Source organism: Schistocerca piceifrons, chromosome 7, assembly GCF_021461385.2.
Source record: "Schistocerca piceifrons isolate TAMUIC-IGC-003096 chromosome 7, iqSchPice1.1, whole genome shotgun sequence".
Lineage (NCBI taxonomy): Eukaryota > Metazoa > Arthropoda > Insecta > Orthoptera > Acrididae > Schistocerca > Schistocerca piceifrons.
Genome location: NC_060144.1, coordinates 153,865,979 through 153,882,808, shown reverse-complemented (window position 1 = coordinate 153,882,808; position 16,830 = coordinate 153,865,979). Strand labels below are relative to the sequence as shown.

General features: G+C 38.4%; 1 protein-coding gene across 3 annotated transcripts in view; it reads right to left on the bottom strand.

Moving 5' to 3' along the window:
• Nucleotides 1-1,547: 1,547 nt before the first annotated feature.
• Nucleotides 1,548-16,830, bottom strand: part of LOC124804676 (bumetanide-sensitive sodium-(potassium)-chloride cotransporter) — a 602,437-nt gene continuing 587,154 nt past the window's right edge. For all 3 annotated transcript variants that reach the window (XM_047264921.1, XM_047264922.1, XM_047264923.1), the window contains 2 exons: nt 11,638-11,746; nt 1,548-4,546 (listed from right to left, as the gene is read on the bottom strand). In XM_047264921.1, the coding sequence (XP_047120877.1) occupies nt 4,411-4,546; nt 11,638-11,746 (245 nt within the window). In that variant the 3' untranslated portion in view covers nt 1,548-4,410. The remainder of the gene's footprint in view (nt 4,547-11,637; nt 11,747-16,830) is intronic.

Here is a 16,830-nt window from a genome sequence, read left to right as displayed (position 1 = left end):
AAGAACCAGCTACAGAGAAGTACCCCATTTGTCATGCAGTACCACTGTCGATTGGACCATCAAAACCAAATCCAGTGTCAGGGCTCTGACTATCTATTATACCCTGAAATTGGGCATATACTAAAGATCCTCCCCATCCATTCCAAAGGAGTGTTCCATTCCCTTCCCAACCTTCACAACATCATAGTCCATCCCCATGTCACTCCCAATCCCAGCCCGTTGCCACAGTGACATATCCCCACGGAAGACCCAAGTGCAAGACCTGCCCAGTCCACCCAACCAGCACTTCCTGTTCTAGTCTTGTCACAATCTTATCCTACCCTGTCAGAGGCTGGGCCTCTTAGGAAAGTAGCCACGCAGCTCTGCTGCAATCGTTGGACAGCTTTCCAGCCAGCTGTCCTCCAGAACTAAGGGCCACTGCCAAACTGCGGCAACGACCAAAGTGGACCACTCTGGGGTACAATATGCGGCTGAACATAACGTGCTTGGTTTTAATGGCTGCTTCATAATCTGGGTCATCTGGATCTTCCCTTTCACTGTCAGCTTTTCTGAATTGCACAGATGGGAGTTATTCTTATAACACATTCTCCATTCCCATATTTATCCTGGCCTCAACCTAGGATAACATATTGTCACCATGCCCACCACCCAACAGTTTCTGCCCCCTCAGTCCTCCCCATTCACGTCTCCTCACGTCTGCCATTCCTTGCCAACCCAAGCGCCAGTCTGTTCCCCTCTCTGCTCCTCCCCTTCTCCGTTACCCCTCCCCCCCCCCCCCACTACCCCCTGACACTGCCCATGGTAGCCTTGTCCTGCAGCCTTTTAGCCCCTGCACAGCCTGACAGCACTCTTTTCTCCCCCCATCCATACTCTGCTATCCCTCCTCCTCCACTTCCAACTGCTGCTTTTGTTCAGTGCAACAATTGCAGTATGGTGAAAGTGGCTGGTGACAGCAGTCACCTGTGCATGAAGTGTGCCTATGTGTATTTTCCTGAATCAGCATGTCATCTTTACAGTGAATAGCAACCTGCGCCTTTCATAATTGTTGATATACCAACATGGACTTCCCATTTTTTGATTATACCTTTTGCAATGATTATCCAAGAGAAATTTCTTCTCTTACCACAAATGTCCCACTCATTACTGTTACTGTACCAACTTGTTTTTTCTCTATTCCTTGCCTGATGTACTCATATTTCTAAAATCCATTTAATTAACTGTTGCCCAAAGGTTGTAAAAAGGACATTATAAAGTTTTTCAGCAGAGTTTGTTGTGGACTCCTCCGCATACTGTGCCAAATTGATACCTAGCCCCTAGCAGTCACTGTCTCATTCATATACAGGCCTGTTCTACTGAGTAAGCACTTTCTCTATCTACTGTGTGTAACCAAAATAACTTCTGCACTTCTGCGAGTAATTTCATCACTCACTGCCCTCCACTAGAAGATGTTATGAGATGACTGAGGCCAGTATTCAAACTGTGTTCTCTCTGCCTCATCAACAATAAGGGATAACTGGCATTCATGGGTCAAAAAAATTACAAAAAAAAACAATAAAAATTGGTATGTTGTAATTATTAGTAAACATACAGGTCACAACTCATGTATTTTAAGCATATATTGATACAATGTCATTTTATCAAAATATTCTTGGTAATACACGTCCAGTTCTCACTACTCTTCATGTTATGATAATTATCAGAATGTTACATATTTCAATATGTTCAATGTCAAAGAAAGAAAGACACTTCTTTCCCACTGATAAATATTTTATCAGGTTGTGCACATTGTGCATACAGCTGATTTTATACAAATTAATTTCAATCAGTGTAAGTTGTATCACTGTTTGAAAACTGTAACCAACTAACAGCTCTTCCTGTATTAAACATGGAAATATTTATTTTGTAAGTCAAAAAAATAAAAAATCTATAACGTATTACTGACAAGCAATTGAAAAACTTTACGGCATTTCCATCAAGTGAACTGCTCGATGAATCAAAGGTATACAACTCACAGCAAAATACTGTAGGGTAAACAAGAAAGAGAATGGTGTCAGCAAGCAATAAAGGTGTGTGTACATAGTAAACTGTCGGGAGCAGATTTGCCCCTGTTAAACCTGATACATGTCAAAATATAAAAATCAATTTTTCATATGGAGCATAAAACTTATTCATGATGCCTTGAACATTAACCATAGAAAATCAACAGCTTATATTATACTCTGTTAACAGTACAGATTAAACTGACAAATGCAGAAAATTTACAAAACAAAAGTTCAACTTATACATTTCTGCTTTCATTTTATGAAGTTCACTGACACACTACTTGGCACCAGTCTGCTTTTTCTGCATATTTACATTTTTTTCTGCTGGTTACAGTACATTAACCTCTCTAGAAGGATAAAATTAAGAATAACAATGTTACTATATCAATACAGTGTTCATTATATGTACTGTCAAGTAAAAGGAAGTCTGCAGCCTATAGTGAATACTTAATTGCACATTCACATGCACACAACTGTAAAAAATTACAACCTTTATTACTTCTGTACATGCTGCAGAGTTTTATTCAGCAAGTATAAATCTTAAATCATCAAAAAGCTGGCAAATAATTTATTTGTCATTTAATATGTTGCTTCACACACACACACACACACACACACACACACACACACACACACACACACACACACACACACACAACCAACAATGACCTTTTTCTCTTCCATTCAGCATGTGTAAGTAAATGTGGATTTGAAAATACATTATACTATTTTATAAGCTGAAAGATTTCCAGTTTAATAAAAAGCATAAGACTTAATACCCTTATCACATGATAAGGGTTCTGATTCTAACCAATTAGTTATGCACTCACTGTGATAAATACACACCATTTGTGGTTTTTAGATGAACATACGACTGCTTCTTTCATTACTTAACAAAATATCATTAGTAAGACACCAATCTATGATATTCTTGAAGTGATGAATAAATTTGGAATGTATTGGACACTTACTGTGCCCCCAGCAATCTGTCAGGATTATAGATAAAATCCTGCACAAATTATCTTATGAGTTTGTGAACATGTTCATAACATTTAAAGCTTAGTATACTGAGTTCCATCACCAGTTTTAGTGTTCTATAACACATAAATGATAATGCTATTAATGATAACAAAATGTTCTTTTAAAGCTTTGTAGATTTTACAATGCACCAGAAGAGCATATATCAACAGCAGGAATTTTGAAGACATGACAACTAATTTTCAGTGATAACTCCATAAGTTAAATACAGAGAGATTATATTCAAAATTATACAAAATATGAATGATTCACACAACAATGTATAAATAGTTTTAAGATAAGGCATTTTTAAACATTTGTATAAAAATACTTTTGGTCATTCCACAGGTTAAAATTCACCGGTGAATGACATTGTGCAAGAAAATGGATGGAAGAATATTACAATGTAACATGTTAGTCTGCTCACATTTCTTTGAGACAATATTAGCCAGAACCATTTATATATATGTTCGGAATAATAAATGAAAAAATAATACTGTGTTCTACTGTTTATAGTAAACAGTTACCTCAAAAGTTAATATTTTGTAAACTATTCAGAATACTTTCTCCATTAAATCCTCACCTCACAACACAATGAAGATGAGGCTACTCATATATACTAAAATGTTCTAAAATTATTGTCTTTGTACATCTTCTCTACTAACATACAAATATGATGTAGCAACATAATTAACTTGCAATTATAATGTATAAATAAGTTTAAAGTAAGAAGTATACATTTATCTTATGGCATGTGCTGTACATTAGGTTGCTGTAACACTTTCAGTCATACAGAGATTCGTGTGTCACAGTTTTCATTCCTACAAAAATAAATACGTTCTTTTACAGATTAATTATTTCATCCATAGTTTCATTTTTATTTTCCTTTATAAAATGAAGGATTTCAAATCCTATGATGTAACTGTTGCCTATCATCTAATTTGAAAACTAAATTTTTAAAAATGCTGAAAGATCCTGCTATCTGGAATGATTACACATACATAAGAAATGATAATGTGGTTATCCCTTAAGGGACGGCAACCACATAACTAAACCACACTCAAAGATATATTCCCACAACAACAAGTAGTACTAATTATAGCAAGAGAAGTTACATTTCAACAATTAATACTGTTGCCTCCTTCATAAGCATCACTGTTACCCAAGTACAAAATCGAGTCACTGATGGAAGACTGACACCAAAATGTATGTAAATGAAAGTATAAATATTGTCATCACTTTCAGTACTTTATCTCATTAATCCAGGAGCCTTGCAAATATTTTGGGCAATCAGCTTGAATCTTCAGAAAGATGTGTCCATGAGAGAGACAGAAGGAATGTCAGCATACTTCTACGAGTAAAATGTGAGCACAGAGGTCTGATTTCCTCTGACCAACAGGAATGGAGGCATGTCTCTGGTAAGTACTTCCAACCATGCCATGTACAGTGCAGCAGAAACCACATTTTTCCTCGGCATTGGGAGAGTCCTGAAAATTTATATGTGAAGAAAAATATTACATTATATTTGTGAATATACTTGAATAGTGCAAAGATAGTAAAATGTGATACTGAAATACAATATGACATAAATATACATTTTGGTTTTCTAAATAATATTTTTAATGTATATAACTCAGTAGACCTTAGTTGACAATTATGACGTATGATATGATGTGCTATAAGGTAATTCAAAATTGTCTGCTAGATGGATCCCTTTTTACAAGGCATGTGTTCGTAATCTGTAGGAAGAGGCTGCTTACCAAAGTGTAGAGCTATCAGCTAGGTGAAGGTGACAATTGCTGAACAAAGCAGACTTGGTAAGAGTCTTATAAATTCAGTTTTAATTCAGTGGAAATGTGAAAGGTGTAGTGATCATGTGTGTCCTAATCCTTTTCAAGTTCAGACTGTGATTCTGTGTTGTTGACAGCAGAGATGGTCAATGTGTAGTGACTGTTTGCTGTGCCTGTTTTTAAATCTACTGGTTGTTTGTGAAAGCCTTTTGGAAAGTAGTTGGATTGCTACAGGGCTTTGACTAGGGCTAGAGACAATTTTAAACCTGTCTTGCATGTGAGGTTAACCTAACTTATTTAGATTGACAGTGTATTGGTAGCAGTGCAGTGAATTAATCCAGATCCACCAACAAACAGTTGTGAGGAAGTTTACGGAGCAATACATCACGTAATATGTCTCACGTGCTGAATACCATGAAGAGTGCTTGGTCTCTGGCCACAGCCACGAGTGGTCCTTTGCCCAACAAACTCTAAGATGACATGCAAGAAGGAACATTTCAAAGTTTGCCAAATCCAAATGCCTAGCCATATAAGCAATGCAAGCACACACACACACACACACACACACACACACACACACACACACACACATATATATATATATATATATATATATATATATATATATATATATATATATATATATATATATATAAAAACAAAGATGAGGTGACTTATCGAACAAAAGCGCTGGCAGGTCGATAGACACACAAACAAACACAAACATACACACAAAATTCAAGCTTTCGCAACAAACTGTTGCCTCATCAGGAAAGAGGGAAGGAGAGGGGAAGACGAAAGGAAGTGGGTTTTAAGGGAGAGGGTAAGGAGTCATTCCAATCCCGGGAGCGGAAAGACTTACCTTAGGGGGAAAAATGGACAGGTATACACTCGCACACACGCACATATCCATCCACACATACAGACACAAGCAGACTTTTGTAAAGGCAAAGAGTTTGGGCAGAGATGTCAGTCGAGGCGGAAATACAGAGGCAAAGATGTTGTTGAAAGACAGGTGAGGTATGAGCGGCGGCAAATTGAAATTAGCGGAGATTGAGGCCTGGCGGATAACGAGAAGAGAGGATATACTGAAGGGCAAGTTCCCATCTCCGGAGTTCTGACAGGTTGGTGTTAGTGGGAAGTATCCAGATAACCCGGACGGTATAACACTGTGCCAAGATGTGCTGGCCGTGCACCAAGGCATGTTTAGCCACAGGGTGATCCTCATTACCAACAAACACTGTCTGCCTGTGTCCATTCATGCGAATGGACAGTTTGTTGCTGGTCATTCCCACATAGAAAGCTTCACAGTGTAGGCAGGTCAGTTGGTAAATCACGTGGGTGCTTTCACACGTGGCTCTGCCTTTGATCGTGTACACCTTCTGGGTTACAGGACTGGAGTAGGTGGTGTACACGATCAAAGGCAGAGCCACGTGTGAAAGCACCCACGTGATTTACCAACTTACCTGCCTACACTGTGAAGCTTTCTATGTGGGAATGACCAGCAACAAGCTGTCCATTCGCATGAATGGACACAGGCAGACAGTGTTTGTTGGTAATGAGGATCACCCTGTGGCTAAACATGCCTTGGTGCACGGCCAGCACATCTTGGCACAGTGTTACACCGTCCGGGTTATCTGGATACTTCCCACTAACACCAACCTGTCAGAACTCCGGAGATGGGAATTTCCCTTCAGTATATCCTCTCTTCTCGTTATCCGCCAGGCCTCAACCTCCGCTAATTTCAAGTTGCCGCCACTAATACCGCACCTGTCTTTCAACAACATCTTTGCCTCTTTACTTCCACCTCGACTGACATCTCTGCCCAAACTCTTTGCCTTTACAAATGTCTGCTTGTGTCTGTGTATGTGTGGATGGATATGTGTGTGTGTGCGAGTGTATACCTGTCCATTTTTCCCCCTAAGGTAAGTCTTTCCGCTCCCGGGATTGGAATGACTCCTTACCCTCTCCCTTAAAACCCACATCCTTTTGTCTTTCCCTCTCCTTCCCTCTTTCCTGATGAAGCAACCATTTGTTGTGAAAGCTTGAATTTTGTGTGTATGTTTGTGTTTGTTTGTGTGTCTATCGACCTGCCAGCGCTTTTCTTTGGTAAGTCTCATCATCTTTGTTTTTAGATACATATATATATATATATACACATACACACATGGTGTCTGGTCTTTTGGACCATATGTATGGTGACAATGACCAATATTGTTTTCTTTCAGTGCAGATGAACACCATGCCTGATCTCTTACTGGAGTCAGGATCTGCAATTAGAAGATTCCTGGTAGGTGATGCTCTGTCAGTAGCATGTAACAGGCTTGGAATTTGGGTCAAAATGGGAGAATGCTCAGATGGCCAAGGCAGTTAAGATGACAATTGCATAAAACAGGAAATCTGGGTCTGAGCCCCAGTCCAGCACAAATTTTCACCTGCTACCACTGAAACATTTCATTGTCCAAATGTAGCTAACATTAAAGAAACCTCTGAACATATGCCTACAATCCATAATCCAACCAGAATTGTACTAAAGCCTGGTGAAACTTTAACAGAAATGCACTACCAGCATCCCAGGACCTATACAGAAGTATTTCAACATATTCCATGCCTTTAGAAACATTATTTTCAATTTCTTAAGGTGTAATAACTACATCAGTTTATAACAAAAGATGGCCAGGAACTAAAAGTCTCTCTCACATTCAGAAAGTCTCCCTCAGTTGCAAAACCTGTGGACTGAAAATGTGTGGCGAATGGTCGAAATCAAGAAATGCTGATTTCTGTGTTGAGAAGCAAAACATCTGTCCCCCCTGCTCTAACACCGTAATCAGTGTTTGCAGATTGTGCACATTTCTGGGTTGAAGAAAGAGTAAAATACAGCAAAATCATCCATATATAACATAGAATACACTGATTTCCTAACTGTGGATGCAATCAAACAATTATTAAGCTTTGGATATAGTGTTATTGATGGTAGTAACATGGTAGGATTGAAAAGGCAGGCTTGAAAGCCATCATTCTCTTGTTAAAAATGCTTCAACAGGGCTTACCCAACATCATAACACAATAAGCAATGTGAAAAAGAGGATTATGTATATGTTGAGAGACGTGTTTTGAATCCTGATTTTTGGAGCTACCGAAGACTATGATGTCACTAAGCTGCATAGAATGGCTTCTCAAGGTGGAAAAAAACCAACTACTTCCAAAAGATATAGATTGCATATGAAAGATTGTCCAATAGCTGCCTCCAGCAGGTATAGATTATCAATTTTAGAATGATATCTCCAGTATCCAACCTGAAACTCATATTTGGGTTGACAGGAGTCAGAAACCCAAACAAGGTAGCAGTATATCAATTGATCAATTTCCCTGAAATATTTCCTACATAGCTTTTGGGGGGAGGGGGGTGACCCTCTGATGAACACTTAATTAAGTCCAGGTCCTCCCTTGCTTCAAGAGTGGTATTAGTACTGCATCCATGAGGTGAGGTAATCTCCTGTCTCCCTGATACGTTGCACCTGTCAAACTCCACAGACATTGTTGAAACAACAGTTCCTACTGGCTCTCTGTCATGACTGTGTTGACAGAAACCAGGATCCTGGCTGGCAATGGTGATCACTATAGGAAAATAGGCCTCGATTGTCTGCAATATATTTATCTTACTGATCTCGAGATTACCATTTCTCATTATGCCAGTAACTCAGCACATTCCACTTTGGGTATAATTCCCCCTTATAATCTCCAATATTAATGTTGACTTAGTAGAATTTAGTTCAGGAGTTCATAACACTGTCTCTTTTTGTTCTCCTTAATAATGCAGTGGCATTTGACTCTTGTCACTTGAATGACCGCAATATTCATTGCAATTGGTCAACATTAGTGTTGTTGCAAAACAGCACAACTGCATGTGATAGCAAAGTGGCACTTCTAACTTCACCAAAGACATACACTTTTGTTGCTGTGGGCGTGTCCATCCGTATGCATTCTGAGCTGCCAACCTTTCACTGCTGCAGATGTGTTGCTTCCATATCTCAGTGAATAAAAATGTTTCAAGCATTTATAATACTACCTATGTGCCTCATTGCATGCTATCATTGCAAGAAACCTTGTTTCGATATCTTGAATCATTTAGGAGATATGACATGATTTGCAACTGGAAATAAAGCATATAACTCAAGAACAAAATGAGATATTGTTCTGCTCTCAATGTTAAATAAAATTTCAGTATCTTATCTACATTTCATTCAGTGCAATGTATGAGGTAAAATCAAACATACACAATTTTTATGCAGTGAGTTTTTACATTTACACTTTAAAATTTCCTGCAAGTTTTTTTACTTAATTTGATGCAGCGACAGAAGTATGATGGATAACAAAAAGAAATAGAGTTCTTCATTGAGTGAAGATATCAGACTGTAAGATGTGCAAAAATTAAATTTTTTCACCTACCAGTTTTTGAAAAATCTGATGATAAGTATTTCATATCACTGGAATGCCATCACTCAGCACAGGCACCAGGATTTGGTGAGCAGTACAGCCATAATAAAAGCGGCCTCAGCACAGTATGCAGAGAGGATGTCTGTAGCATCAAAAGGGTAAATAGATGGGCTAAAGTCTTTGGAAATGATGCATCATTGTCTCAGTGGATCACATCTGTAATGTGACCAAGACACTGTCTCAATGTTCCAAAACAGTTGTACTTGGCTATACAGTACCTGTTCAGCCTCACTGGACACTCATAATAAAAGAGCTGTCTTGATATCAGAAACTTACACAGAAAGAACTGAGGAAAAGGTGCCTACAAGTTTACATCTGGAGCACAGTGCTACATCTAAGTTAAAATTCAACTATCAGAAATTGGGAAAGAAGAAACTGGAAGCATCTAAAATGTGGTTATCAAAGAATATTAAAATTTATATGATGAGATAAAGTACTAACTGAAAAAGTATTAAAACAATGGGCGAGGAAATAAGTCTATGAAAAAACCTTGTCAGAAGAGAGGACACATTGATGGAACACATGTTACAGCAACCAGGAGTAGTTAACCTGGCACTGGGAGGGGCAGTAGAGAAAAAAAAACAGTACGGGAAACCAAAACTAGTATATGTAAAACTGAATGTAGGGAAGATGATGTGAGTAATAATTACACAGAAATGAAAAAATTGCACAAGATTGGATAAAATGGGGAACAGTGTCAGACCAGTCAAAAGACTAATGAGTTACAAAAATAAAAAGAAAATGTGATGTATTTTGGCAGTGTCCTTTTGGGCACAGCTTGATATGTAAGGTGTCTCTAGATCAGAAAGTAGTCAAGCTCAAATCAGCAATCACTATCTACTGAGCAGTGTCAGTGAAGGCTGAGGGACATATGAAGATATTGATAAGACAGAATAACCCTGTAGCAGTGCTGAATTCTGTGCTTATAAGAGACAAGGTTTTGAAATTCGTGAGGCTCTCAACAGTATGATTTATCGGATGTTTATTACAACAATTTATACATATCCATGAAGTGCTACATTGAGTGTTAAATTTTGGATCAGGTAGACCACACCTGCCATATGTAGCCAGATACCATATTGATAAACCAAATTGATGATAGTCAAAACAGCACTTGTAATTGAGTTTGTAAAGATGAACGTTCAGGTTACTGCTATTTACATTTTCAGGTACAGCTGTCGGTTTGGATGGACTAATCATCCAAGCTCTTTTAGTTGGCTGAAAGTGAATACCCTCCAACAGGTCACTCAAACTATTGGGAGGTTAGGAGAGTTATTAGTTTCATAAATGTCCCACAAGCAGCTAAGGAAGGGCAGTCAATATGGACAGAGCCCCAGAGGGTGTCCTTTAATGACTGTTTCACCTCAACAACCATCCACACCATTGAGTTCTTTTTATTCCCCATCCTCACTATCCTGTCTTTAAGCTGAGTTTCCTGGCTGATTCTCTAAGGTGTTCACCATTTGGAAGAGGGTGAGTTGGTTAGTTGGTGATGGTGCATGTGTGGCTTTATCAAAAATACCACAAATATATTACAATGTTGTTTCTGTTTGGTACACAAACTGAATAAACTTACTGAAACAGAGTAAACTTACTGACTGCCCAACTCACTGGCAGTAGCATTATGTTTTCAAGACATATAAATAAACAAAACTTAGATTTATGTTTTTAGTCAGTCTGATAAGAGTCTGTCAAATGCTTTCCCTGTTTATGAACCACATCTGTGTGATATGTCTTTTATTTTGTTTTACCCTTCCACTATAGCACTATGACAGCATTACCACCTAATATTTACAATGATATTATGAAAAGGATAAATTGCTACTCACCATATAGAGGAGATGTTGAAATACAGACAGGTGAAACTAAAATACTGATACACGCATGCACACACGCACACACACACACACACACACACAGTCACGGGACAACTGATGCACATGTGACCACTTTCTATGGACGTTGAGGTTGAGCCTGGCCACAGTGGCCAGAGACAGTAGTCCTGCGTGTGCCAGTTGTGTTTGTGTGAACATGTGTGTGTTTTCTACTTCAGAAGAAGGCCTTCTGGCTGAAAGCTAAAATGTACGGCAGTCTTTTCACTGTGCCTGTTTGTGACTCAGCATCTCTTCTAAATGGTGAGTAGCAATCCAACCTTTCCATAATATTGTTATTATTCCATCCTGGACTTACCAATTCAAATGTTTGTCATTTGTTGATGTAAAGCAATAAATGTATTTTTACAAATGAAGCAACATGACCTACTCATTATTTAAAAGGAGAAAGCTACTTACATTACAACTAGGTTAGCATCGAGAGAGTTTTCCATCGCAAGTTCCCGTAGACGAAGATGCCTGTTTGTTTTATCTGTCATCGCTATAAGCTCTGCCTCAGTAATGGAAACTGAAAATAAAAAGAAAAAATCATCACAAATTATCAAATAGGTCTGTAATAATTATAAAATCATTAGCTATTATCCATGGTTATGCCACACACACGTAATTTTGTTATGAGTGATGGTGTGTAAGTACGCAAGTAATTTATGAATATCTGGGTATATTGTGGTGTAGAAATGTAAGTATGTATGTATAAATGTATGTAGTGCTGGTGTGTAGGTACATAATGAATGTGTTTTCATTATTGCAATACGTAAAATCTTAATTAAAAATATTAAAAACTACATTTTTTTCTCTTTCTTATCAGTTATTTATTGCATGATCTTAATTCAACAGAGTTCTATAAACAACATTTCTGGTCTTGCCATATTTTTGAAAACTGTAAAGGTTTTGTCGGTTAGATACATGTGAGCATGCCATATAGAGTTGTCCACAAGGAAAACAAAGGTTTTCTAAATGCACACATGGCAACTCTGAGTGTTTGTTCTTGACCTTTATTTATGATCATACCAAAAGCAATTTGAGTGGGAACTGCAATCTTTCAAACTAACTAAAAGATGGAAAGAGTGTATAGAAACAGGAAAGATGGAACAACTTCCAGGTGGTGGAGAGGGGGAAAAAAGTAGTTGTTACAGAAAAAGGAAAAAACTTTTAAAATGTCAGTGAAAAATATTCGCAACAGAAAGGATCTCTTCCCCCTGACCCCCACCACTCGCCACACGCACACACACGCAAACTAAATTAAATACAAAATTGAAAATTATAAAATATCTGTTATCTACTACAAAATGGATGCCTGTTTCAAGAAGTCAAGTTGTGCACTAAAATAACAAGATTTTCTATATTTATTAAATAACATTAAACTGACAAAGAAAACAGCAAGCAATTTGTAATGAATGGAAATAAAATGAACCACCAAGACTGCTGCAATTGGTGATTTCTTTATTGTCACAAATGGTTTCCCAGCATTAAAACAGCATCCTCAGGTGAAAACTGTGTCACATTAGCGCACCAAGATGCCCCCAACATAGTCAAAAACCAAACCCCTGAAGAGGGGAAGTCATCAAAATAAATAAAACAGGACAATGGGGCTTTTGTGGTGTTTGCATGCGTACAGCACAGAAGGAGGTCAAGTATGTACTTCCATTCATTATGAAGTTTAATTGCTGTGCCTGCCCACATTACATAGTTCTATGTGGAAATAATTTGACGTTTGGTCCAGTGCAAATTTTATAATATTTGTATGCATAATAACGTCAGCTGCCCTCACATGTCTTTCTGTTCAGATACGAATAGCTTGTGATGTGCCGCCTCCCAACTGCCCCAATGCACAATGACACGGCACACATAGTGTTGTTGCTGAACGGCACATACAGAGGGGCATGGGCAGGAGCACGAACCTATGAATCGTGCTACTGAAGTAGCTACGCATTATTCAACAGATTTAATAACTTTTTAACATGGTTTATGTTCACATATATCAAAAAAGAGGTTTCATTCATTACTTCAGCCTCTTAGGTTTTTTTTTTTTTTTTTTTTTTTTTTTTTTTTTTTTTTTTTTTTTTTTTTTTTAAGTAGCTTGAGTTTTTCCAATGGGCCTCCACACCAAATTTCGTCAAAATCAGTTGAGTGGTATAGTAATGAAAATGTAACAACAGAGTAACTTTCATACTTGTAATATTAGTACGGATAAGTGAAATATTTATTGAGAGAAAAGGAAAATTCACTTGAGAATATTATTAAATTATGAGCCAGAAGGCTGGGCATTACTTACCTTCAAGAGGCAAAATATTTAGTACTCCTAACCTCTTCTTCTTTTCACCCAAATAAACTGACTGAAATAAATCTCCGACCAATTTTAAATTTCTGGTTTGCTCATGTTTATATATCAGCATAACCAATGCTAGCACTGACTAGGATACATTAATATCGAATACCCACTAAATAAACAGCTAGTTTGGAGTCAAATAAGAAACAAGGTTTATTTCTTTTTCTTATGATTTATGTGAACCATCATTTCTCCATATTTTCATGTATCTCATCATACTTCCCAACCAGCATTATCAACAAAAAGTCAACTCTTTGCTGTTATTCATACTAGTTTTCTGTGACAGATATTTCCTTACAATGTAATTATGCTAGAAAGTGAGCATATGTAGGAGGAAGACAAGGAGGAGGAAGAGGAGGAGGGAGAAGGGAGTAGGTGTGCCCGGGGGAAAAGGATTATGTGTGTGTATGGGGAGGGGGGGGGGGGGGGAGGAATGGTTGTACAGTCTTCACTGGGTGGAAGAGAGAGTGGAGGGAAGGGGGAGAGAGATGTAATATGTAGAGTGGTAGAATCTTGTGTCTTTATTTAATATTGTACCACATGTTCTATTAATTTAAAAAGTATGTGATTTGCTTGGTTGATCTGATCATTTATGAGATGTTCAATTTTTGTTATTGTTTCATAAATTTTTAGATTAAAGTGTTTCATGTTGCTTATGCTTATGACTTCCATGTCTGTGTTTTTGATAGTAATCTTGTGGTGGCATTGGAGTGAATGGTATGCAAAAGTTGAGTGATTTGTTTTTCACCTTGATGAACTCCACTTTTATGGAAGCCTTACATCGACACAACTAGTAACATCTGAGTCAAACCATATAAGATTTCCAAATTATTACCTCTGCTCCAATGTTTCATCCCTGTGATCATTCCCATTCTAAAACCTGCCCCATGCAACCACTCACTGTCACCTACTCTGGCTCCACCACTGGTAAAACCTTCACCAACAAAGACAGTGCAAATTGCAAAATCATGCATGGTGTTCACCAACTAACATGTGTCCACTGAACAGTTTTTTATATAGTCTAACACTGCCACTATTTTTGAGTGTGCTGTGGGAGCACAGCAGTGTGGCATTGCAGAGGCCTTGGGCAGTCAGTGAGTGCAGTATGTCCGCAAGCCAGTTATTGTGATGAGGTTATTTAAGCATTGTGTGACAGACCTGGCCCAGCACTGTGAACCTGCCAGTGAAGTGCTGAAACAAGGGTCCTACAGAATGGGCAGAGGAGATTTGAGGAAACAAGGAATAGGTTAAGGAGGGACAAAAAAGAAACAGAAGGAAGGGAAAGAGCAGAAGATTTGTGTCTCCTTTAACTATTCCCACGGAACGTTCAACTGATGTTACTATAGTTAAAGTCTATCAACTGTGTGAAGAGTAGGATGAAACTTAACAAATGGTGGGACAATATTTTAAGTGAAAAATTAAGGTAACTAATGAAGAGGGTAATGATGTTGCACAGAGCTGGCCCTATGTGCAGAGTACTAATGTTGTTGACATTAAGGCGAGTAACACAGGAAGTGTCAGCTCCAATATCAGTAGAATTATGGAATCTGAAGTAGTTATACTGCCAGACAAAGTGAGTTGGGGGAGGGGTGGGAGGTGGATGGGTGAGAGACAGGGAGGGGGTGTACCAAAGTTACTAAGTAAGTGCATAGCAACATGGATGACTTTAAGTACAGCAGTACCTGCCCCACTAGTTGAGAATGGGTGTTGTTTAAAGGCTATAGAGTCTGAGCTTGATGCACAGGGAAGTGCATGTGCCACTGATTATCAGGTTGTGCAGAGCGGAACTGAAGTTGATAATGTTACTTTAGATACTATAAGAGACGCACAAGAAACTGTTGATGTTGTGATGCAGTTGATGTGGAAGAATCAGTGTAGATACATGTGTTTTCTCAGAAGCAGGAAGAGTAAATATGCTTGCAAAGTTTTCTAACCAGGCGAGCAAGATGGACTCTGTTGACGAGACCTGCAGTTTGGAATGTTGTAGTAGCACAAACATGAAGTGAGAGCTTTGTAGAGCAAGCTGCTGAAGGGTGCTGTGAGCTGTTTACAGAGCAGTGCAGTGATGGGCACAACACGCGCATACTAGGTATGACACAAACTTTCTGCCGGAACATCATTCCACAATTAACCTTTTGTGACACACGGTGGAACTTCAAGAGACAACATTTCAACTAGAGGAAACTGTGGCCTGTGGATTACTGTCACAACTTTCACCCAATGTAACAAAATAACAAAGTATTAATTTGTATGGTATAATGTCACAAGGCAACAGGAAGTTGCTGTGGGTGAGCAGGAGCAGCAGAAAGCCAAGCATTTCAGGAGGAATTCGGTCTGTGATTAGCACTACAGTGAGAGAGATAAGTGGAAGTACCCATCGATGTAATGAAAGTGGCAGTACCATATGTGATTCATGTGCAAGGATTGGTTTGGGAAATATCTTTTTAGAAAAAACATAAGGGGAACTGTTGTCGCAAGGACGAAGTGCCAAATGATTTTCCAAACCAATAGGTTAAAAAACTAAGAGACGCCAAACAAAAGAGTTTTATGGAGTCAAACCCTGTACTGCTGAAAGTAAATGCAATGGATAATTTAAAGAGAGAGCAAGACTTTTTCAGCATCATTCTTTGTTGTATAACATTTTAGTAGTAAGTTGCAGTGAGAAATGTACCTCCTGCTGGTTAGTATGTTATAAGGCTACTGAACAGGCCATGAGGAGCTTGAAAAGTGTGGTAAGCTGTATGTGTAGAGTTGTCAACATGAGATGGCTAGCAGGATATTAGTAGCTGTATACTGTGTTGTCCATTCTCACGATAACTAATGGCCTAGTAATTAGTGTGACAAGTGTACTCTTGTAATGGTAAGTTAGGCTCTAATGAACTAAACATTGTGAGGTAAATTTGCAGCTATTGAACCTTATGGTTCATGCAACGTAGCAATTTTTGTAAAAATTGTACACTGTTGTCCATGCAGCCCATTCCAGTGTAGAGAACTGGTGTTGATCTTCCAAAGAAGGGTGGTGTTCTAGTGCCACCACTATTTTTTTTTTCTTTTTTTTTTGTGGAGACATAGTAGGCAGCCATTTAGAGAAGGATGTCAGCATGCCAGTTACTGCAATGGAGCTATTTACATGTAGAGGGACAGACCAGGCCCTGCACCACAAACCTGTCAGTGTAGCTGCAAGACAGGGGTCTTACAGAATGGGGCAAGCAGTTTCTCCACTGGCAGGCCACAGAAATGTTGCATCGGCACAACAAATGAGC